This window comes from Acanthaster planci, linkage group LG01 (genome assembly GCF_054643075.1).
Source record: "Acanthaster planci isolate LZ-2023a linkage group LG01, COTS_SCS, whole genome shotgun sequence".
NCBI lineage: Eukaryota > Metazoa > Echinodermata > Asteroidea > Valvatida > Acanthasteridae > Acanthaster > Acanthaster planci.
The window spans coordinates 7,080,012-7,106,089 of record NC_141777.1 but is presented as its reverse complement, the minus strand read 5'-3'; the positions used below and the strand labels follow the sequence as shown (position 1 = coordinate 7,106,089).

General features: G+C 39.5%; 1 protein-coding gene across 1 annotated transcript; it reads left to right on the top strand.

Moving 5' to 3' along the window:
- The first annotated feature begins 400 nt into the window (after window positions 1-400).
- LOC110987868 (uncharacterized) lies at window positions 401-26,078 on the top strand. The gene is given in 14 exon segments (XM_022250996.2): window positions 401-808; window positions 2,282-2,409; window positions 6,804-6,895; window positions 10,772-10,970; window positions 11,145-11,300; window positions 12,872-12,955; window positions 13,106-13,240; window positions 15,057-15,255; window positions 15,497-16,330; window positions 16,851-17,092; window positions 17,518-17,664; window positions 18,550-18,708; window positions 22,505-22,768; window positions 22,770-26,078. Coding segments are annotated over 14 exon segments (2,982 nt in total). The 5' UTR covers window positions 401-714; the 3' UTR covers window positions 23,019-26,078.

Here is a 26,078-nt window from a genome sequence, read left to right as displayed (position 1 = left end):
TCAAAGGTCAGCATCAGAATGGTGGAACCAAACCTGTCCGCTTGAGCACCAATCATGTGGCCTTTTCTACCACAACATATCCCGGACGCGTGTTGAACTTGAACACGCGATCTGCACTTGTGCCTACGTGCTAAAAAAGAATTTGTCGAGAAGTACCCTTCCCCATCCGAAAGCATTTTAGCCCGGTGTAACCCCCACCCACTCGATTTTGCAGTCGCTTCGTTGAGATAATAATGATTCAAGTATCTTCTCACGAAGGAAGTAATTAAACTAGCCCAAGAAACAAACATCCTGCCACGCCCCCAATTTTGTGGTCGACTTTATTCCGCATAATCTGTCTTGTCCGTGATTTGGCAAAGGAATTTCCCAGAGTCTGTTTCATGATTTCATTACTGAAATCACGCAACAGTCACCGGACCCTTAAACCCGGAAATACTGACTCGGCGCTGCTTGCCCAAAACTAAATACATTTTTTTATGTACTTTAGGCTGAGTTTGTGCATATCATGGAGACTCAAGCCTAGTGGGTAGACCAACTTGTCAGAAAGATCAGATCATATTACCCTTCAATTTCAAATAACTGACGTTGGCTGTTGTGTGTGGTGATTAAGGGCCTAGTACGGATACGGTCAACTACGAGATAGGCCAAACTGAATTGCAGAGAAACAGATCCGAACGACGGAGAGAAGCAGGTTGCAGCAGACCTGGAGTAACCATGGCCATAAACGCTCAAAGATTACGGGAATTGCCAGGGAATGACAGATGTGCTGACTGCCAAGACTGCGATTGTCAAGAATGCGGTTTTCCAGGTAGGCCTGAGAAGTATACCGCAAGAAAAATGTCATTAGTATGATCAGGCATTGTTCTGATCGTTGAGCAAAATGACAGGTCTATTCAAACCTGTCTACAACTTTCAGATCAGTGTTATCAATTTTTAAGGACCACTTTTTTATTTTGTGTATACTTTTTTATATCAATACCCCACTACAACTGTCCCGATTTTTTTCAATTTACTTAATAGACAAACCAAAAATGAAAGAACTAGACCCAACTCATTGCTTGGAAAAAAATAGAAGTTAGAAATGGTTTTTGAGTAGTGTGGTTGTCAATTGACTGAGTGGCTTGGGTGTATAAAATATTGAAAAGTATTATTCACAAAGCTAATGAACCCAGTCTTGTGCACAAACTAATACAGTGTGAAACTTGTCTGAAAACCCAGAGTTTTTCTAAGTAAATGCTTCGGAATTTTCTTAGCTAAATATTATTTTTTAGGACATGTTATCTCTTTCTGATGGCTGTTATCACGGCATTTTAAGGGAAAATCAATGTCATCTTTACTGTATATGAACGCTTTATCTGTGGTGTTATGTTTGAGAAGTTGTTTGTAGTAAAATATTTAACGTTCATGGCATTTCATTGTTCTGGCTGAAACTTACACTGTTGATGACAAGTTTTGATTAGAGCAAAGTCACATTTTGGGGGAAACACACCCTAATTGTCGTCTTTACCATATTTACAGATTGACTTAACACATACAGTGAAAAAAATGCAAAGCATTGAAGTTAACAGGTTAAACACCATTTGTGACCGGCTCTAGAAAAATGGGTTATGAGTTTTTGATATATGGCTGGATTCTGTACATTAAAAGCTACAATTTGATATATGAATGACCCATGTAGTGCACTGCGTTCCTGAGATACATGTATATAGACATTTGTATATCCACATTTTCGGATTCAATAAAAGCACTTTTCGAGAAAACACTCACAGAGAGTAGTGCTTGGAAACACAATGCTATGTAGGATTTTCTACTGGATAATCAATTTTTCATCTTTATTATCAGTATACATTTTTGTAATCACAAATTCTGAATATATAAATTTTATAGAAGCTATTAAGGAAAAAAACACAAAATCATGTTTTTGAAGAAATTTTGCCCTCACCAAATAGAACAGACCATTACCTGTTTTGGCATTGCATGACCTATTTCCCTTTTTTGCAGAGCGGGTCACATTTACATGTACATCATCATTGAGGTACAATATATGTTCTCAGTTCTGTTATACAATTTGCAAAGATCCAACAGGTTTGCAACTTGGGGCACCTTGAGTTGAATGCTTTACTCTTCCATGGCCACATGATCGAACTCCATATTATTCACCAATTCTGTTACTCAAACCAGAGTACACACACTGTCATGTTGTCCTGTCTTTATCTACATAGGTGATGATGATGATGTAGATCCTTCATATTCAACATTGGGTTTTAATTTCTATCTGTAGATCCTGTATGGGCTTGTGAGGAGTTAGGCATTCTAGTATGTGAAGAATGTATGGATCTCCACTGTGTGCTTAGCAATGCCACCTTCAAATCCATCATTTGCCAAGACTGGACTGAAGAGAGCTATAAGGTAAATGGAGCATAAGCCAATCAGGAATCACTTGTTAAAATATGTCCCTTTTATTTTGGCATTATTTTTAGGGTGGACTGTTGCTCTTTTAAAGAGAATTCTCGGTCATTCACAATTTCACAGAGGTTTATGTAGAGATTTTCATTTCATATCCCTCACAGTGTTGAAAATAAATGTGTAAAGTTTTATTGTGAAATTTACTAGCCTGGGCAAGGTGAAAAACATATATCATTAATTTCATTATTTGATTTGTTTAAATTGCACTAATTTTTTAAACTTTACATTTACTTTGTTGTAATCTCAGAGCACAGAGAAAGGCAAAGCGTACTTAAATATTGTTGTGTTTTGTTAAAACTTCACAAAAAAAGACATGAGAATTATATGGACCAACACTTTCATCAGATGCAAGGGACCCAGAAAAACCAACTTGTTGATTGCAGTTCTCCTGAACTGTTGATAACGAGAAAGATACAAAAAATAAGTTTTTTATATAGTTTACAGTGTATGCTGTTATGAAACAAATGAAAATTCAAGGAGTAGCACCTACGAGATGAAGTTTAAAGAAGACTGGACTTGTCATTTGAAAATCACCCCCCTCCCGTTTTGTAGAGTCTTGTGCCATTCAAATTTAGACATACGTGTACATACTCCGTGTATCTTTGTAACTGAGTAAAAGGAACTCGCTAAATTATTTTAACAGTCCTGAATCTGTCAAACTTAAAAAGTTTCCAAATTAGAAATCTTAGGAAACTAGCCATTTTAGCCGATTGTTCATCCAGGATGGCACAAGAATTTTCATTTTAAAAAGTAAGCTTGCCAACCACAGCACAAACAACCAAAAGCCTAACAAGGAAGTGTGGATGAATTGCCTTGTGGAATTTTCCTTGAATCAGCAACAAGTGGAACGAGAGTCGGTTTGGCTTGGAATGGTTTGGGAATTGCCCAGGATATCACAGACTCATCACTGACACAATATGAAAGGGTCCAATTTCAAGTTGTAACTGTCACCATTATTAAAATCTGATTTCCATGAAGAAGCTTAATGTAGTCTCAACAAGGTGACCAAATGATTGTGGTTCTGGATGAAACCGCATCTTTCCTCTTGCTACAAAGAGAGAACCTGTTTAAAGCCAGCTGCAATACGGGCCAACTTGTCCAGGACATTGAGGGTCCCCTGACCAGTGGTTTGGGATGTAGCCTTGAATAGTACTTTTCTTCAAATTGTGAAGGGGGGCAGAATTTAAGGGGAGACTGGAGACTTGATTGAGGGTATCCAACATCACTGGTCAGTTAGCACCATTTTAAGCTGCCTCTTTTGTTGTTAATAGTTGTTTGAAAACATAATGCTCACAGTATTCTTGAGGCCACTTTGTCATGCATGTGTCCGTCAGTAATCATCAGGCAGTTTGAAAGGTTCTCTGCTTTTCTTAACTTGAAAATGTTGAATTGTCCTAATACACACTGTCCCACGTAAGCTGAAAAATTTAACACGCATGGAGAGTTACCCATCAAACGTTCATTTTTTGCCGTCTCTGTTAAAAGTAATGGGGTAAATGCCTGTATTACATGTATATGCCATGCCTATGAACAGGTTTAGGCAAGCATTCAAAAAATGGGTTTCAAAGCTGGATTTATAATTGGAAAACCTTTCCAAAATGTTGAAGTTCATTTATTGCACACATACATGTACATGTATGTGTAAAACTAAATGTGATGTCTGAAATGATCTATATGGTTCTACAAACGCCATCCAGACACTTACATGTAGCTCCATAACTAAGTTGACTAAGTAGATCTTGCCACTAAACACATTTTAAGAAAAGAACAAAGATTTTTCTTGTCTGCCTACATAATGTGTACACACAATGGTAGTGCGCTAACCTTACATACATGTACTTAGTGTGGACTTGTAAACAAAAGATGTCCACATGATGCAGGAAAGGAAGACGTTCTGTGGACTTACACATGTCCACAGGACGTTTCCCCTTCTCTGAAAATGAAGTTTAGAGTCATTTTGGGGTAGGGGTCATCTGTCGTAAAAGAAAGAGTCAAGGAAACTTTGTACAAAAGCCAGCTGAAAATCGTGTTCTTAGTTCAAGAAAAATGAGTATTTTCACTGAGTTTTCTTAACTGCACAAAATGAAAGGAATGTCCACTCAAGGTATGTTAGGTAAGTGTGTGTGGGTGGCATACATAGTGTGGACCTCTGCACAAAAGAGGTCCACATAATTTTGGGTGCGCCGTGGCGTAGTGGGGACGTGTGTGGGTGTGTGTGTGTGAAGGTTTTGGGGTTTTTTTCAAGCATGGTACCCCATGGTAGACACCAGTGTAAATAATACAATGCAAGCACAGCTATTGATAGATATTGGCCTCTGCACTCTAGTCAAAACTCTATAGGGCTGGTTCCCCCATAATAATGGATGCACATACAGTGAAACATGCACAACCAAGTTGAAGTGGCCTCAAGCATTTCCACACTATTCAATATGTGTATGACTCTAAGGGTATTGACGGTGAGAAAAAATACATGTATCATGGAGGAAGTAAGACAAGCAGTGGTGCATGCCAGTGATGTATACTGTACAGGGTTCAACTACAAAACTGAACAGACCAACAGTCAATGAAGTACAGACTACTGATATGCTGAGCACTATACCGAAAATTGGCATACAAACAACACTTATGACACACTTTGCTGTGGAAGGACACCATGTTTGTTGATGTTTGAAGCACGCTATACTGTAGGTCATGTGACTTAGCTGGCGCAATCGGTGTATTGGTATGTCGTAAAAAACAAACAAAACATGTGTACAATACTAACAAAACGGCTAACCAGTTGCACATGTGCCAGGAGTTGAAATAATTTACATAAACTAATGGCAGGCCATTAACTCCAATGTCACAGGCTTACAAACATAGATTATTATAAACATGGATTCTAACATAACTACAAAAACTATAACATTTAAAATTGAATAATTACATGTACATTCATAAATAGCTTAGACAATTACACTACATACATTTCTATTGGTCGAAACCAGTCGAAACACGTCACATGACTGTGTATGTAACATTTGGTAATGCCCGCTGCAATTTAATAATGCTGCTCTGTGAAAATGCGTAGGTACCTATACGAAACAGCTTAGTCCATTTCTATTGGTCAAAAGTTGGTATGTCCCGTGGCATGTCACATGTGTGCCAGTTCCGTAAAGGGGATTCTGATGTACTACTTGCTCCAGGAATATACTATAAAATGGACGGGGGTGTTTGGGAAAATAAAATAAAAATTTTTGAACAAAGTCCTCGGAAATTTATTCTACATGTACATGTATATTGTCTTCTTTTGACACTCTGACTAAAATCTGTGGTTCGGGCATTAGTCACGTCCAAATGAGTCGGTCTTAAACACACATTTAAGACCGGCCAAGAACATAATTATTCCCTTAATGCAAAATAATCCACGTCCCTTGTTGAAAAGTTACATGATATCACACGTTGCACATACTGCCAGTATCATTTAAAAAAGGGACAATTTAGGACACCACAAATGACAAAGAAAACCCTCAAAGAATGCACAAGACTTGCCCTTCAACAGAGAAAGTCACATAAATGGAAAAAGGGCAGTTGTGCAACAATGCACACTTTTCTGTTCCTTTTGCCAAACTTGGCCTAAACTAAACAAGCCCACATGTACATGTATTTCTGATGGAGGTAGAATTCTGGAGCAAACTGTAATCACCTTGAGCAGAAGCACCCCCTCATCAGTTGAAAAGAGCCATGCTGGTCCTCAGTGTTCATTTGTTGGTAGCGATGTGTAATCATTCATGAACCAGCGAAGTGTACATGTAGTTCCTACCAAAGGAGCCTAGGTCCAGCTTAGGGCCATAATGAAGGCCAGCCCTGGAGCTGCATTCGCCCCCCCCCCAAACCCTATAAATGTCAAATTTGTAACTTTTTTTCTCTTGTGCTTGAGGATTAGGGTTGAACATGGCTTTGTGGTTTAAATAACTACCAATGTGTAGTTATGATTATGACATGGTTGATAGGAGTCAGCTCTTATCCTGATAAAAATGAATTAACATTACCAATATTTTGTAAATATCCTCAGCTACATATTTCCAAATCAACTGATGGATTGCAAGTGTCTTTAAATTCCTCTAATTGAATTTGGTTGGTTTGAATTATTTTTGTTTTGCCCTTTTGTAGGCAGGCACCTTTATACATGTATGTATAATTGTGTCTCTTTTAGATTTTTCTGTGTGCATGGAGCTGCCACTTGCCATCAGTCTCAATATTTTGTTTATTCTTCTTTCCCGTCTTACATGTATGTATCTTATATCTTATATCTAAGAATTTTGAGTTACATGTATTTTATTTGGATTTTCATGCAGAAAATGGCATCAACAAACAACAATGCCTCCAAGGAAATCTATGAGAAACATCTCTGTCCTGCTTACAAGAAACCTACACGATGCTTCAATATGTAAGATATATCAGCAATTCCTGTTTCTTCCTTGTATTGCTGAAATTCAAAAATTATTCCCTTCCATCTACCGAAACTTGTGTTTTGACCACTGTTTCTGAAGCTTGTAAAGATGAAAAATTTTGTAAAAGTAGATAGAACTGATTCTATCAATCAATACATACCACCGTAAAAAGGTCTCGGGTTGTACATTTGAATTTTCACCTTTTTGTGTCCATCAGTATTGACTTCATCAGAACTGAAAGAAGAAAGTTTTCAAGAACAGTTTTGAATGTTCCAGTTCCATATTCCAAGAGCACATGCCCAAATGAATGCATCCAAGGTCATTCAGGTGCACTAGTATGCACACATTTGCACAGAGAGTCTGCCCCATCAGTGCAGCCACACACTGACTCGTACACATACTTTGTTCTTGTCCTTTCCCCTTTAGAATAAAGAATGGCTCAAGTGCACTTTATTTCATTGAAAAGCAGCACTAACACGGTTAAGTTCTCCTGCAAATTATACATTGCATTTCATTAGTTAAAGCAGAGACACTTCCTGACTACTATTGTGCTCTTCTTTGGTGTCCTTTGAGATACACAGTGTGGGATTTCATTCAGCTGATTGTGCTTTAACTAACAAGGAAAAGAATTTGTTTTTGTGGCCATTTTGTCATCAAACCATTTTAGTCACAAAGTCAAAGAAAACGGATGCAAAGTCAGCGCAACAAAAACGAACTGGTCCAATGTCGCACAGCCCGGGCTGACACAACAGTGTGCCTGTCCGTGCGAACAATCTGTTATTTGCTTCCTGTTCTTTGCCCTACATAGATTCCCCTCTCCCTGTCCTCTCTTCCAGATCAGGGTCTTTGTTGATAATCCAGGATTGTTAAAAGTACACAAAACCTTCAGCAGAAGTCGTCAGGTCATATCAAGTTCTTCATTACGTGCTTAAGCTTGTTAGAGGTCACTTGCACACAGTACATGCATGTACGCATTTATGTGTAAATCGTTTTAAACCACAGTGTCAGACTAATTCTTGTTTCCTCATATTTGGTTTATCAGTCCATAAAACCAACATTAGTACAAGTACACCTAAATTTAACTTAATGTGTAGAACAAAGTTCACATTGCTTTAATGTCACATTTAGGCCTATACTCCCGGGAACCATATTTCTTTTGCTTAAAGTAGCAATTTATATTTACTTTATATGGGTTTGGCGTTACACCTAAAGGGTTGCCATGATCATCCATTCCCCATTTGGGGGAGGGGGCTATTTTTGTGAGTGCGAAGACATCCTAGAGCAGGAAATCTTGCAATAACGAGAATTAGTTTTTCCCACTTTCAACCATCGCCTGTCCCACTAGAACCCATGCAGCACTGTTCCTTTCTCTTATATGTACCTCCTGTCCCACAAGAACCCATGCAACACTGTTCCCCTCATTGCTACCTCCTGTCCCACTAGAACCATGCAGCCCTAGGCCTGTTCCTTTACCCTACCTCCTGTCCCACCAGAACTCAGCTCTCCTGTTCCACTAGAACCTATAGCACTTACTTCCTGTCCCACCAGAACTTATGCAGCAGTGTTTCTTTCCCCTACCCCCTGTCCCACCAGAACCCATGCAGCACTATGCCTTTCCCCTACCTCCTGTCCCACCAGAACCCATGCAGCACTATGCCTTTCCCCTACCTCCTGTACCACTGAAACCCAGTAATGTTCCTTTTCCCTGCCCACAGTGAAGTATATCTTATGCATGATTGATAAAACCCACCGTTCACAGTTTTGTGGGCCCTCCAATCAGCAAACTGTGACCTTTGCATTCATAGCAGTGAGCTATGAGCTCAAACCAACTGCCCTTTCACTGATATTTGGCGTAATCTACAAGCACAAGCCCACTGAACAGGAAACGATGAAGCTGTGTCTGACTTACAGCTTCCTGTTCTCACATGTAGATTTCCTTGCATCACCACATTGTTTGAAAATTGTGTGAAAATTGTTGCCTGTTAAAAACGTTTGGGATCGAATTAACATGATGCCATCAAAACTGGATGATCTAAGTCGCATTTTCTGCTGTTTGCATATATTTTCCTTGTTTAATGTGCATTTTTTAGCCAGCAGATGTATTCAGTGTTTTTAAAACAATGTTTTTGTTAGTTTTTTAGTTAAAGGTGACAGACAATTGTTCACCCTGAAGAGATTGTGAACAATTTGTCATCTGATGGATCCTTTTATCGAATTGATTCACCTTTTGGTATACAGTTCTGTACAGATGAGAATGTCATCAGTGACTATTTTAACCATATCCTCTGTACATAGGAAGTGAAGGGTTAGACACTTAGCTTAAAAAAAATTACAGTCGAACACAGGTAGGCCTAAAGCACGACTGATGCCAGCCTATCAGTGGTAACTAATTAAAAGGGGACCAATTAGGAACAGAGCTCTTCAAATGTACCGGGTATTTCAAATGTGAACAAATGTTTGTGTGTACATGCACCTGTAGCTTGACTTTCAATCTGATAAGCATCGTCCTACCTCCATGGTATTATTTAGCTTGCTGGTCGCATGTGCATGTACTGGCAGTAGGTCGTCCTGTAAGTTGTCGTGTAAATCATCAATGATGGGAAGTGGAATATTGTAGGTGGCAGTTTAGAAAACACCAAATCAGAAAAGAATCAAAACCAAAGCAAACAAACACCTCAAGTCCTACGGGATATGTGTATGTCATGCGTGACCTATTATCACTCCAAAGACCACACATTACAAGAAAACAAAATCTGCAAGGCTGATCTTCGGTAACTGCTACACTAAAACAGTGTTGTCTCACACTAGCTACGCCCTATCCTAGATGCAATACCATCTAACCTCGTAAGAACACATGCTATGCTGGGTGTGATCAGCTAGATTATATTTTGACTCCTTACAAACCTGATCTGTTGAAGGAATTTTTAACATACATTTATGTGTGTGCACGCTAATAATTCTATCAGTGTGTTTAGTGGACATGAAAAGCTGTTTGAAGAGAGTTTTTCCATATTGAATTAAATGAATGGAACTCAGACTTCAGTGACTGAAAAGGTGCATTACAGTGTAGATTCAAATACATGTACATGTAGTTTTACCCTTATTTAGACATTATCATCTATTGTACATGTACATGTTTAATTGTGCATCAAAAGTACATGTAAATGCACCTGCAGTGCACATACATGTACATTTCAAATGTACACTGACTGTTGTGAGCAGACTATAGACAACAATCAACTCAACTACATGTAAGAAATGTCTTCATGTACATAGTACATTTCATCAGTGGGTATACATGTACATGTAATACATGCATGACATGTAGAGTCAAGTGTGTGATGTGTACAGGTGACTCTAAATTTGTCCCTTGATTGTAACACAACCTTAGCCAATTATCTTCTACCAGCTACAGTTTTTGCTTTTACCAGTTTTAAACATGGATTTGACATATCTGGGATAGGGAGTTAAATTTGTAACTCAAAACCAAAGTTCTTTTGCAAAAGTCTGCTATTTTAGCATTAATGTTTTATAATTTTTGTGGAGTCGGTTGTAGCATTCAGCATTGCAACATCATTAGACTCAGACCAATTAAAACAGAAACTGCCCAAAAGGACTTTTTTCTGAGACCATCATCAGTCCAACACAAGTGAAATTGTGAGTCTGGTCACAACGGGGGATGAACATTGGAATAAGTTTTGTTTTATCACAGGTCGTTTGAACAACTTTGACGTGACTTATGAAGACTGGATGATTTTGTGATAGGGCTTATTGGAGAATGTGTGCCACTCTGTTGCATTGAAATTTATAGACCGTTGGGTTTTCAGGACATATAGGATTTTTAGTTTCTGGTTTTAATTACTTACATTCAGAGAATTCAGAAAGCAGTGGATCACGGCCAAGTACTTGCGTAAGGAGTTTGTATCTGCTGAGAACCAACCCAAGTACATGCAGGGTAAGAAGTCAGGTTACCTGTGGAAGCTGGGTCGGGACAGTCAAGTCTTCCAGCGACGATGGTTTGTCTTGGATCCAAGTGGGAAAGGCACACTGCGATACTACACTGATGCAAATGTAATTCTCCAGTCTTTGCTCTTGTTGATTTCAATTTATCTTTAAAAACTACTAAGGTTGTCAGATTAACAATCAAAATTCATTGAGTGGAAAACAGTACTACACTGTATATTAAAGTTGGTACTGCGTCCCATTTTTCAAACATTTTCACAGCTGTTTGTTTCATGTTATCAGGAGCAGTCACTTCGAGGGGAGATATCCCTGTTCAAGATGAATATGGTTCTTGCGTCACCCGAAAAGATTGGTCATCCAAACGGACTGCAGATAGTCTACCCAGACAACAAGGGGCAAAATACTCGCATGATCTATCTCTATGCTGAAATGGCCAAGGTAATTCTCTTTAAGTGCATAGCAAGTGTCATATGCGTACTGTCAGAATAACGTCACATAACATAATTGGCTCTCAGTAAACCTTTGTTCATTACTTGTACCCGGAATAGATGGGGAAATTAGAACAAAGTAATGTGACCTAGATTGCTGTCATTAACTATGGCAGTAATGAGAGATTTGAGTAATACTATTCTTGTGGTTCAGTGCTTCTAGCTGATTCTAACATGTACTGACCTGTAACAAGGTACCGTTTATATTGAGTCAGATCAAAACTGACAATGTGGTCTGACACTTGGAATTGTGTCAAGTGGGGAAAAAGGCATGCTATGTCCAAGTATTTGGAAAGGGATTCAGAAATGGAATTGAATCGAACCCATCATTAAGTCCTGGAAATACATGTGTAATTGTTGTTTTAATTTGAAAACATCTTTCCAACTATCGCATATTTTACTAATTCAAAGTAGCAAGTCCACATAGCCTTAAAACGTGGAGTTTATTACCTTGTAGTGGCACAAAAAACGATATATAAGTCAGCACACTTTAAGATTCAACTATAACACTTAGTATTATATGAATGCATACAGCTTGTAAGTTTATTCTTCTCCCTCCAATGCATCAGTTTTCAAAGACTTTGTACAAATTTGGCTAAGACTGGCCAACAAAATGTTGGCCACTACTGGACAGCTATGCACATATAGGAACAAACTGCTCTATTTCATCATAGGGAGTGATCATGAGAATGAGATATGGTAAAATACACTTTTGTATAAAGGATTCAAATAAAACAGCAAATCTTATCAACAGCTTGACCATTTATTTCAAAAATAACTCCAGAAGAAAGAATTTGAGAAGGGCAATAACTGCACATGAACGTAATCGGGCACACAGCCTAATACAAGCAACTGCCCAAGAATTAAATTTACTGTTGTAGGGAGATCATAGCAAGCACCAACAATACATGAATATTCAATTTCCTATACTTCAGTGTACAAAGTTATGAAGGATGCAGATTACCAGCAAAAAATTGCAGTTGTGATCATATGATACCTGACAGATACCAGGCATGCCAGAAAGCAGTAATTGGACAGATGTTATAACCTGGGCAGTTTAAACTCCTTCTGTGTCCTAAGTTCCTGGTCTTAATGACTCATTTTATTTGGCTGAACCCATGAACCCGATGTTTAGTAGGTCAAGACTGAGATTGTCTATGATTCATTGAAACTTCCCTTCGTGGATAGTAGCTTTTAGTGATTATGTAAAATTGACATTTCCGTGTGGTCCAATAATGTTTCCTTTGTTGACTGCTTGTGTTGCTACCAGAGTTCTTATGTCAAAGGGCACTATACTCGTCAGGCTCAGCAGAAAATTGTTGATAGGCCTTTAAAATGATGGTTACTGTACATCTCATGAACGTTACCCTGACCTTGCCATGGCAAGTTTGATGTTGAGAAGGGGGTACAGTTGGAAACCTCCTGTCTTGCGTATGTGTCAAATGTATTAAATTTTTTTTGTTTTAAAGAACTATTGATATTCGTATGTACTATCTAATTAATATTCATATTTCCCACCAGGATATGGTGGAATGGTTCCAGGCAGTGCGATGTCTTAAGTTTTTCATTCGGAAAAGCACAAGTGTTGATAAAGATGAGGATATTGTGAGTATACATTGCAGTGTACAGTTGCACGTTGATTACTTTCATTGATTAAATGCATAAAAATTAATTTATTTAAAAAAAAATAAGTTGCAAATTCCAGTTGAATTTCCCCTACTTTAACTGTTTGATTCTTTCTTGGCATTTTGGTAGATTTCTCGTATTCTGAAGTATGACATCCTTAAGGAGGGTTACCTGCTCAAGACTGGAGCCAAAGGCAAGGAGGCTTTTCGTAAACGCTGGATTGTTCTGGACAAGATGTGCCTCATGTACTTCAAAGAACCACTGGTATGTTGAGACCGTGTTGAGATATTTTTTGGTGGTGTAGCGGTTTTTTGTTTGAAATTTGTCCTAAGCCCAAACCCTGTTGTTATTCTTTGGATTTTACTCGTTTCTGTCTGCACTACTTTTTAGAATAAAAATCAACCGTGAGGTCCATAATCTTTGGCAGCAAGCGTAAACTCAGGTCTTCATTTTTTGTCATGTACATAAAAATCATGTGACCTTTGTTATAGCCGAAAAAAGAATGGCTGTGTACATCAAAAGAGGTAATAAACAATTGGTATCAATGCTGTTTGTCTCTGGTTGTATAATGCTATTCAAAACTTTGACCGTTGATGTCATGGAATTCTCAAGCACCATATTGCGGCAGGTTGAAAATTGTCAAATGCATTTTCAACTGACATCTATAGTTTGCTGTAATCACTTGGTAGACATGATGACTTTCAAGTAAACAAGTTTGAAACTGATGATATCACCATACCAGAAGTTACAGTAAAAAGATGTTTAGTATTTCAAAAATCACAAAAATCACTTCTGAAAGATATGATCTTGAAGCTCCATTAAGAGATAGAATAAGCTTTGGCATCAATTGTCTGAGGTGTTCAGCTGGTCTTATGGTGAATGGGACCCTCCGATAAAAATATGCCAATAGTCTTTTTTTCAAAACTTCAAGACAAATTTGCTGTATACACACATTCACTTGATGAGAGTGCAGTATTCCACCATTGTCATGCATCTTCAAACTGGGTCAAAATTATCATGGTGTAACCAAGTCAGTGTGTTGTCCCGTGGTTAAAAGTATGAATGTGGACCTACAAGGTGCTAATCAATTCTCACTGTGGCAACATTATTTTTTTTCATCCAAATGAGGTCATGTTTCTTTTTGCTCTCCAAGCTTCATAACCAATGCTGTTGTTGGTCCTTCATTGTTGACCACTACCCAAACCTCTACGTTTGTCAAATACCAAACACTAATTATGTCTTGTTTTTAATTGTTTTTGTCTTTTGTGTGTATTTTGGTGGGGAGTTAATGTTTCATATATGTATTACAGTCATTTGCAAAAGTTTAGGACCACCCATAGAAAATGCATTAACCTGAAGGAAAACCAAACTTAAACCAATCGCAACTTATGTTTATTTTAATGTGTAACCTTGTTGAACATTTTTGACTACATTTCCATGATTTGACATGTTAACAGTCTAATATTCAGTGTTTCCCCCCTTATTTCTAATCACTTAGACTGGCTTTTTTTTTCACAAGCTGCCTTACAGACAAAATGTCATACAAGACCTGCCTTTGCAAAAAATTTCATTCAAATGGGTATATAGCACTACACTGATGTTATGCAACACTGTACAATCATGTTAAGTAATCAGTCAATGAGACAATGTAATGCAGGCCCAGTGACAGAAATACCAATAAAATTCCAGGTGGTGTTAAACTTTCGCAAATGACTGTACTGTTTCATTGATTTTTATAAATCAATCCTCTAAATTTATGAAGTGTTTCCTTGACAATTAGTGAAAATACTTGCTGTCTGGTGCAAACCATGAAGAATAGTCTCATTTAGAGACCTTTTGTGTACCACCTAAAGCTCAATCATTGCACCACAAAGAGTTTAACATTTGGACCTTCCATTGGCTGATAATATACTGAGGAACATCTATTTGTTTTCAGAAAACTGTTTAGAGGATTTTGCTTGTCGTCCCCCCCCCCGCTGGAATAAACCTGACTTTTTGGGGCTGTTTTCCTGAGTTTGGTGTTTCTGTTGTGGGTACATGTATAATATCACTTCATTTTGGTGGGGTTTTTTTGTTTTAGGATGCTAATCCCAAAGGTACAATTCCTATGAAGGGGGGTTATTCCCTCATCCTGAGTGGACAGCTGGACCCAGAGAATCGAGGCTTTCACTTTTACCTGAAGACTCCAGGCAGAATCTACCATTTCATTGCAGATAGTGACCATGAACGTAAAGCATGGTTCAATGCCATTCATGCCGCCTGCAACAGGGCTAGTGGAGGTAAGGACTGGGGGCTTTGGAAGGGGCTGAGAGAGCTGAGGTTGAAAATGGAAAGGAATGGTTTTTAGTCTTTGATGAATAAAGCACAGATTGCATGATTATGGTACTCAGAAATTAAGGTTGTCTTGAAGCGTAGCATCCCATAATGGCTCATTATTGACAATGTGAGTTTCAAACATGATGTTCAAACATTTCCTTACATTTAAAAACTTAATGAAAATATATTTTCTTTTTCCCACAGTGTGTTCCAAGAACAAAGGTCCTACTCTAGCAGGTGGAAAATGGGTAACAGCCTCGTCACCTCCAACACAAGTAGAATCATCACATAAGACGAAGGAGAACACTTCCAGCCCTGAAGGTTCAGCATCATCAACATCCAGAGAAAGTGTCCTTGATATCACCAAGACAGCTAAGGCATCCCCTGGTCCTGGAGGAGAAGACAGCTCAGATGTAGACGATAACTTTGTGGCTCTCTCTGCCCCCTTTGCTGGTGTCAGGCCAAGCACTAAGCCACGCCCCCAACACACCCTTGCTGATTATCATGGGCGGGGTCATGGGCATGGTGGGGGTGGCGCACATGGACGTTACCACCACGCAGAGCTCAAGCACCAGCCAGCTATAGAGGTTGCTGAAGGTGTCACTGAAGAAGACCCCTATATTGAGTTTACCACCGAAGAAGATGAAACCCTTGAACCTGAAGAGGACACAGAAGACAGCTCTGACGATGAGGAAGAATCGCCATACATTGAACTGGATGGAGAGAAAGTAGTCATGATGCAGAAGGTAGATATGATTGGTATGACTACCAAGCAGCTCTCAACTCACCTCAAGGTGCCACGTAAGGCATTACCACAGTCATCTAGCTGTACCATGTGTGTCAGCTTAGTGTGGGATACACTACCCAACCTGCCAGACTCTGAGGGCTACGTCTTGGTGTCACCCATCGTCAGTTGCTGTAGTATGCCAAGGGATGTAGCTTTGCTGCAGCCATTTCAACTGGAGATCCAGCATAGTGCCATATTGAAGGATGTAGCAAACTGCAAGCCTATGATTTGGCATCTCCAGAAAGACCCAGGTAACGTACAGTACATTTACATCATTTGTTAAGAGCAGTTTGGAATATACAATGCTGTAAACTCTGGCACATTTGGAAGAGGTTTTAGGGCAAGTAATTTTCTAGATACTGAAGAGTTTTGGTTGCAAGGTGAAACATGATATGTCTGCTTTTCTCTCACCCATAAAGACCACAGTTGAATTTTGTAAGTAACCTTAATTAACTTTCAGGTAATATTTCATAAGCCCTGTATAAAGTTAAAGTCACTATTAATGTCAGTGAACCAGCTTCTAAAGTGGTATCTTTTGCCCTCTTTTCCTGCAACACTCAGACCCCCAGGAGAAGGAGAAGGGAAACATTTTTGCTATTATAATGTAGGCAGGAATAAACCTGAGGAAACCTTTAATAAACTTTTGTTTAAAGATTAATATTCTTAGCAATGTTGCCCCAATTTCCTCATTTCTATTCATTTTGTTACAACTGTTGCCAATAAATTGTGGCAGAAGTTGAAGGAAAGTATTGTTATTTTCTGTGAATGCAGGCAAGTTCTTCAAGTGGGAGAAGGCTGACCAAGGTAGTTTCAACATGACCTGTAGAGCCTTTTACCGCAACTTCCTCATTGAGACTACAAGGACTGGTTGCTTTGCCATTATGGTTCCGTCAGAGAGTATTTCCGGCAAGCTAATTCGTTGTATGACCTACATCTCCTCAGAACAAGGAGACGATCATTTGGTAGCCAGGGTGTACTTCTTTGGGGATAATGGCAGTGACGATGTTCTCCATGTAAGGATAAAAAAAAACATTAATTTGGTCAATGTAAACTAAAATGAAATGTTTACCTTAATTTTCTGAAGAAGATTCTACATGTACAGAAGCATGATGTAAGAGGCCTTCTGTGTGCTAATTAAGAAAAATGGAGAAGAAATATTCCAATTTTAAAGCATACAAACCTGAATTATTGGTGCATGTATTATGATGTTATGTCACACTTAATCTCCCAACTTGAAATACTGAAATATTTGTGATTAGGGTATATCGGCACTGTTCTGTGCACCTTCCAAGCATAAAGTGTGCAAAATGGACATAAGTAGTATCATACTTCTAGTCCAACTAAAGATGTGCTCATATGTGCTAACTTCTACCATGGTATTTGTGTTCATCACTAAAGATACTAGTGCTATCAAGTTGATCTATCACTTTGGTTGCAGGAGATCCAACGACGTGAGAACACTTACCGTGGTCGACTCTGTGACATCTCCTGCTCTTTTTTCTTGGCAAACACTGAGGATAACATTTTGATGAACATGTCCGAGCTGGAAGGAATGGAGTTATACTTTGGAGGCAATGAGCCAATGGTATTGTGTCCAACATTCTTTTGTATAAAGCTTATCCCATAGCACCAAATAAGTTCCTATTTGGTAATCACGTCTTGTTTATGGTGGCCATTATCGTGTACTAGATGCAGACGTTTTCTCCTATCTCATCAGTAGGAATACATTGAATTAAAAACAGAAAGGCAATTTTGAATATGCTACATTCATTATCAGTGTTGTAAATGAGTCACTAACTTTGGTGACTGAAGTCAAGTCGACTCCTTTTAACATTGTGATTCGAGTCAAGTCATTAGGTCAACAAGACAAATCAAGTCATTTTGTGTAGTCAAGTCGAGTCAAGTACCGAGCTTGAGTCAATTTGAGTCACAAATTTCTGAACAAAATACAGTAACAGTACAACTACATGTAAGTCATTTTTTGGTAATTGTTATTTTCATTTAAATATACTGAACATAAATTAAGGTGACAGGTATCTAGCCAACTACAATTTGTTTCTATTTTTTTTTTTGAGGCTTGAGTCTTATAAGCTTGTACTGGAGTCGAGTCTCCATGAGAGATTTGAGTCGAGTTTGGTCATTTGGTTGCATAGACTCAAATCGAGTCATTTACCCATCAAGTCTGAAGACGCGTCACCAAAACTGTGACTTGAGTCGGACTCAAGTCAAGTCATCAACTTGAGTCATTACAGTTTTCTTCATTATAGACATTTTAAGATACATTTCTGTATCACACTATAGTTTGGTAATGTACAGACACTGACAGACAATCTTTTTCCTACAAACTCCAATTTTTGTTCCCCAAATTAATTAGTCTTTGCTATTAAAACGTTTATTGGCATGATATACGGTTCACACTTTGGCTGCTACATCCTTGTGGTGATGAATTTCATGTTTTCTTATATTTCAGACAATTACATCTGAGGAAGTTTGGCAAAAACAACTGGTATGTTACATGGCAGAGATCATTAAGAAGAATCCAACAGGCCAATGCACAATCAATGTGTGGCAGGAGAATACAGATGTAGAGAGGCACCCCATTCAGATGAATCTACAATTCTCTAATGAGGTAAGCATGAACTAACATGGAAGTGGTTGCCATAGGCTGGTAACTCTGGTATCTGCTTTGATATAGATTAATGCGCATGGTTTTTTTTTACCAAAGGCTTGTTCATATGTCATGCGTATAATAATGGCCATGCATTGCAAGTTTATTGAAGAGATGTCAAATTTTATGCACTACAATTGTGATTGTACAGAATGTCCATTCTTCTTCAACAACAAAAAATTGGGCATTCTTTCTTAATTTTGAAGACCTAATTTTTTCGCTTGCCAAATAGAATCCTTGATTAAATTGGAGGTTGTATACTCTTCTTTTCAGCTTTTCAAAAGTCTAAATTTCCCTTTTTTTTACCATGCTGATTTAAGCAGTCCACAAACATTGTATAATAAAACTAAAGATTGCATTTTTAAAAAAATGAGGCTTTAGTAACAAAGCTGGACTTTTATAAAATTCATCTTAAACTAGTAAAAAAGTTTACAGTACTGATCATGGCATAACAACCCAGTTGTGAAGATACCTTATTTTTCTTCAAATTACTGATAAAAGAAAACAAGGCGTTCACAATCGGTATCCTTGTACGGTGACTTGTGGAGATCACGGCCCAAAAAGCAATCTCGTCATGGTAGAGCGTAAGTCAATTGCCACATCCAACCTTGGTTCATAGTGTAACGCTGTGCTGCTGTTTTAAGCATAGATAGTTCAATCATTAATAACTAATGTCTGCTTCACTGTGCTCAAGGTGGCTGGCTGGAAGATTAATTGATGTTGTCACTTGTCATCAATGTTTGTATGTAGCTCTTCAATGTCAATTTTATTAGGTAAAAATGTTTTGCTCACATAAAGAGTAATGACCCAATTTTGGTAAACAAAATAACATAAACAATGGAATGGGCTTTCCAAGCTGTATTTTTCTGTGACAAAGTTGAAGTAGTCACAATGGGCTATCAGGATTCCTTGGAGATTAATAAATGTAGTGCATGTGTGTCTTGGGCCATCACTGCAACACAGACTAGACAGCACAAGTTTCACAAGTTAGCATCAGAATTGTGCACACAAAGCAATGAGGCAGTAACTCACTTATAAATGGGTTTCACATTCCCTCCTGACAAAGTGATTGATAAATCAGCATCCAGCTTAGCTCTTATTACTAAAACCTCCCTTGTGTATGTGTTATCAGTTGTGCATAGAGAGTGACCTGTGTGCCTCCAGGCTCTGGATCCAGGATTGGCAAATGGAATTTTTTTCCTAAAACAATGGTCCAAGTATTTTCATCCATGAAAAAACTCCAATCACCCCCTTCAAAGGTGGTGACATTGTTTGAAAAGTGATACCTCTTTCAATTTCTAAAAAGAACAGAAAAATGGCAATGACCCAGGGAGGGGAAGGGGCAACTTGCAATGGCTGCGGGTCCCACTGAATGACCTAGAGAGGGGAGAGGAGGGGGTAACTTGCAATGGCTGCGGATCCCACTGAATGACCCAGGGAGGGGAGGGGGTACTTGCAATGGCTGCAGATCCCACTGAATGACCCAGGGAGGGGAGGGGGGTAACTTGCAATGGCTGCGGATCCCACTGAATGACCCAGGGAGGGGAGGGGGTACTTGCAATGGCTGCGGATCCCACTGAATGACCCAGGGAGGGGAGGGGGTAACTTGCAAGGGCTGCGGGTCCCACTGAATGATCCAGGGAGGGGAGGGGGTACTTGCAATGGCTGCGGATCCCACTGAATGACCCAGGGAGGGGAGGGGGTAACTTGCAATGGCAGCGGATACCTGTGAATGACCAAGGGAGGGGAGGGGGCAACTTGCAATGGCTGCGGATCCCACTGAATGACCAAGGGAGGGGAGGGGGGCAACTTGCAATGGCTGCAGATCCCACTGAATCACCCAGAGAGGGGAGGGGGTAACTTGCAATGGCTGCGGGTCCCACTGAATGACCCAGGGAGGGGAGGGGGGTAACTTGCAATGGCTGCGGATCCCACTGAATGACCCAGAGAGGGGAGGGGGGCAACTTGCAATGGCTGCGGATCCCACTGAATGACCCAGGGAGGGGAGGGGGGCAACTTGCAATGGCTGCGGATCCCACTGAATGACCCAGGGAGGGGAGGGGGTAACTTGCAATGGCTGCAGATCCCACTGAATGACCCAGGGAGGGGACGGGGTAACTTGCAATGGCTGCGGATCCCACTGAATGACCCAGAGAGGGGAGGGGACAACTTGCAATGGCTGCAGATCCCATTGAATGACCCAGGGAGGGGAGGGGACAACTTGCAATGGCTGCAGATCCCACTGAATGACCCAGAGAGGGGAGGGGGCAACTTGCAATGGCTGCGGGTCCCACTGAATGACCCAGAGAGGGGAGGGGGTAACTTGCAATGGCTGCAGATCCCACTGAATGACCCAGGGAGGGGAGGGGGTAACTTGCAATGGCTGCGGATCCCACTGAATGACCCAGAGAGGGGAGGGGACAACTTGCAATGGCTGCAGATCCCATTGAATGACCCAGGGAGGGGAGGGGACAACTTGCAATGGCTGCAGATCCCACTGAATGACCCAGAGAGGGGAGGGGGCAACTTGCAATGGCTGCGGGTCCCACTGAATGACCCAGAGAGGGGAGGGGATAACTTGCAATGGCTGCAGATCCCACTGAATGACCCAGAGAGGGGAGGGGGGCAACTTGCAATGGCTGTGGGTCCCACGGGATGGCCCAAGGAGGGGGGGGGGCAACTTGCAATGGCTGTAGATCCCACTGAATGACCCAGGGAGGGGGCAACTTGCAATGGCTGCAGATCCCACTGAATGACCCAGGGAGGGGAGGGGACAACTTGCAATGGCTGCGGGTCCCACTGAATGACCCAGGGAGGGGAGGGGGCAACTTGCAATGGCTGCAGATCCCACTGAATGACCCAGGGAGGGGAGGGGACAACTTGCAATGGCTGCGGGTCCCACTGAATGACCCAGGGAGGGGAGGGGGTACTTGCAATGGCTGCGGATCCCACTGAATGACCCAGGGAGGGGAGGGGGTACTTGCAATTTCCCCCAGATCCCACTGAATATTCCAGTGATGAGAACATCCCAGCTATAATTGGCCACAAAAACCACTTGCCATAGTGTTACTATTTTACACTCCCTCTTGTCCATCACAGAGTCTGGGTTGACTAGTACCACTTAATGTCATCACTGACTGGTGTCAGAGTCATTTATATAGTGACGTGACAGCCATCAGTTTTTGTAGCTTGATAGATACAGTTATCATAGTTTTACTGACAGTGATCCTGACCCTAGTATGATATGTAGTATAACTGAAATTCTGAGTACAATCTTCTTGGCTTTGTTTTGGATGTTTTGTGAATATTTGTTGAAGTTCAAGACCGGTCATCTTGAATTTGTTTGGGCAACGCTGTGAATGTTCATTGAAGTTCATGTTGGCAGTGCTTCAAGTGTCACTGTTATGTGAAATGGTTGCATGAGCTACTGTAAGCACCAGTACATCAAGCTATGCCGACCCGAGTCCACCTGTCCACCTCAAACTATGCTGACCCTTTCCTCTTGTGGCAACACCAGCTGTGCATGATACTCCTGTTGACCAAATGGCCTACTTTTAGCTTGAGATATAATTTTTCATCTTCACATTAAATTTCAGCTGAGGGACACAAAGACAAGGGTGCAGTGTATGGATTGGATGTGTTTAGTGTGCTGACGCTACATGTACAGTCTTTACAGAATTCTTCCTGTTTATGTCTTTCGTACCACTTGAACCTTTGGCACAATTTTCGTTTCATGAGTCTGTGTGTATTTTTTCAGGAAAAGTACCCGGTGATTGCCCCTGTGCCTTACCTCCATACACATTTGCCACAGCCAACAACTGTTCCTGTCAGATGCCATCAGGCAGTGTCAAGAGTTTCCTCTGCCCCCTTAGCTCAGAGACCAAGCCCCTCCCTCATTGCTGACAGACCCAGGGATACCCCTCATGCCCGCTCTGTGCCAAGTCGAAGCCGTGCTGCTGATGCTGTTGCCAGCACTTGTTTGCAGGACAACATGCTGCCATTTGCCGTCAAACGAGATCTGTTTTTTACAATTGGACACCAAGGTAGCAACAGGTAACGATTGGCGTATGTTGGCCAGCCAGCTTGGTCTAGATGCCATGATCTACTGCTTTGACATGCAAATCAACCCTACCATGGAAGTACTGAAAGCCTTTGAAACTATGAATCGTCCTCTGAATGAGCTTGAGGAGCATTTGAGGCTTATTGGTAGAGACGATGCAGCTGACATTATCAAGACTTACCTAGAGAAAACCAGAAAGGAGAAAAAATAAAACAATAAAAATCCTATTTCTAAATGGCAACAGCCTAATCATGGTTGAAGAATTGCAGAAGTACATTAGATGTAATGAGTCACTCCAGCTATTGCATAAGGTTACGTTGGCCATTGCATTTTGGAAGACCAATCTTTTCACCTGTAATCTTAGCTGCTAAATATTTCTAATTGAAATTTCTTTAAAAAATAGGAAATTGTGAAATCCACTGAAAATTATTCTAGAGGGGCATAGCCACCATCACCAAATAAATTTGTTATTCAAAGGCCTTTATGCTCAGATGTAACCTATTTGTATTACTGTCTGCGTGGGCTTAAAATTCTTGTTAAAGCTCCTATTCATAAATACGCAGGACAGTTTTTCTGTTCCTATTGGTCGAAGTGCATCGTAGAGGGGATATAGTGGGGGAGGGGGCATTGTAGAGGGAAGATGGTGGGGGAGGGGCCATTGTATGGTGGGGGAGGGTATATTGTAGAGGAGAGATGGTAGTGAGCAGAAGCAACTCGGTTTACAAAGAATTCCCTGAAATGAAGTGTTGATAATGAGTAGATTTTACATCAGTTGATTACATAACTTTAATTGGTGCAGAGATTCTATGGGAACTCACATGGGATTACTTTCTTTTCTGAGGAATGTAACTCTTGCCTTGTGTACATACATTGTAGACTTCTGGCTTCTAAAGCAAAGAGGACATATATCTATTTTACAATGCTGTAGCTTTTATATACTTCTGTGATTTTGAACTCTTCAGTGTAAGCTTGCCTGTTTTATCATCTATACATTGAATCCATGATGAGTGACATTATAGAACTTGATAAGTGTTTCAATGATGAAGATTTTTAAATCATGTCTGGCCCAAATCAAAGAATTAGATATTGTTGATTGATCGAAAATTGATTTCTTGATGCAGTGCCTTTTGAAAGTGCAAGCAAGAATGTGTTAGCTGCTTTACAAGTTATCAGTGTGCCTTTCTTTCTTTGAAATTTGCCAAGTAGTTGCAAAGCTTTGAAAGGATAATAGCATGCAAACCTTTTCAATTAAATTCAATTTTTAAGGTAGCATTTGAAAAGATGTTTGTATACAACCTCCAAATGTATCAAAGTGGAAAAATAAAAAATCAAACAACTTTCCAACATAGATGCACCCTTTTGATAGCCAATCAGATGAATAGACACAGTTTTTAATTCTTTGTAACACTGCATTTTCAACATCAGGTTTTTTCCATCAATCGTTTTTTTATCATATGTTTCATATATATAGACATGAATATAGACATGACTCTGTAGCCAAATCCGGCTGTGAATGGCTAAAATCCAGATGACTGGTGTAATGTAAAACATACTTTGTTGAGTATAATTTTATATTTAAACATTTAGAGAAGGGCTTATGCCAGTCCACTGTACTTTAGTTATTGGTATAAAAGACACTAATATAGTCACAAGTTTGTACTTAATCAGATTGTTTAAAATAACTGACTATTCCTTCCCTTACTATTTCCCTATATTTTCTAGAAATAAACACTAGTAAATATCTATGTTTTAAGAGATATCTGTCATGAGAGTGGCAAAATGGAATGTATTTTTGTACCATTTACAATTTAAAATATATTACAATGCAGATAATTTGCTTACTTGGTGATGGTACAGGCTGGGATTAATAATTTCCACAACTCCAATAAAAATGCGGGTGCTTTTACAAGAGAGGTTGTAGGATTTTTTACTCATTATCTTGTAGACTGGCAAGAATAAACTGGTTGGAGGGAGTCAATATTAGGCAACTACCAAGTAGAAGACTTTGCATGAGGAATTTTTATCCAAATGCAGCTGACATGCAAAGTGGTACAATTTACACACAGCACTTAGCAAAAAGTGTCCTTTTCCTTCAATATTGTATTTTTTTTAATTTTTGGTATATATTTGGCAAATTTAGAAAGTTGAGGAATTGTATATATTTTTGCATGTGTTGTTTCAATATGACATAAACACGTCAAGCTGAAAAATATTGTCTAATGATCATTTAATGCAAACCAACATGAAAGCGTGTGTTTTTTGTGTAATGAAAGAACGTTTGCATATATACAGTAATTTGGCATTTTGATGTTTCCTTCAATGAAGGCACGTAATTTGCCTGAATATCCTGGGTCCACGGTAATACTTTTCAGGAAATATACAATACTTTTGAAAATCCTTTTCGTTTTCTTTTCTGTGGAAGTCCAACCATTTAAGCCAGGGAGACAAGGTGAATACTGAATTGTTTCCTTCTGGAACAATGACAAAGGATTTTATCAATTGTTGCATAAATGTACCAGTTGCTCAAGTAACCAGAAGCTTTATAACAAAATGCTGCAGCAAATTAGCTGTTTTGGAAATGTAATTATGGGGGATTTCCACTAATTTGTGTCAGCTATGCAAGGAAGGATAGCAAATGTTGGCAATATGTGTAGGATTGGATTTCCATCTGTTGTGCAAAGTGTTATTTATGCAGTTGAACCTCATTAATGAAAGATCCAATTACATTGTTATAGTAGGAACCTTGTATTATCAGGAATTAAAAGAATGGATAACAAGGATTGATTTGGAAGTAAAAATTTCCCTGTTATGAGCAGAACATTGTATCAACATTGCTCTTATTAAGGTTTGACTGTACTCACCTCTGCAGATATTCAACAAATTGCAAGTCAGAAAAAAATACAGTACTAGGCTTCTTAGAATCACGGTATTATTTTTCATTTGAGAAGCATTTTTAGCTTTAGCTTTAATAGTTTTAACAAAAAGGGTTCCCTTAAAAATTCTTCATTTGTTGGACATGAGCAAAATGGCATTGTAATGCTGCATTGAAAGCTAACATGCATGGCTGCTGTAATACAACAGGTGCTTTCAACAGGTGCTTTCTGGAGCATTGAAGAAGGGTACCAAACCACACATACCGATTCTCTCTGTATTTCTGATTATCTTTACAGTACACACACTGTATGACATTGTATTGGTTATGCTGGGCTTTACTTAACACTATACGTATATACATTTAAACCTATGAATGGCAATAAACTGTGGAAATGGG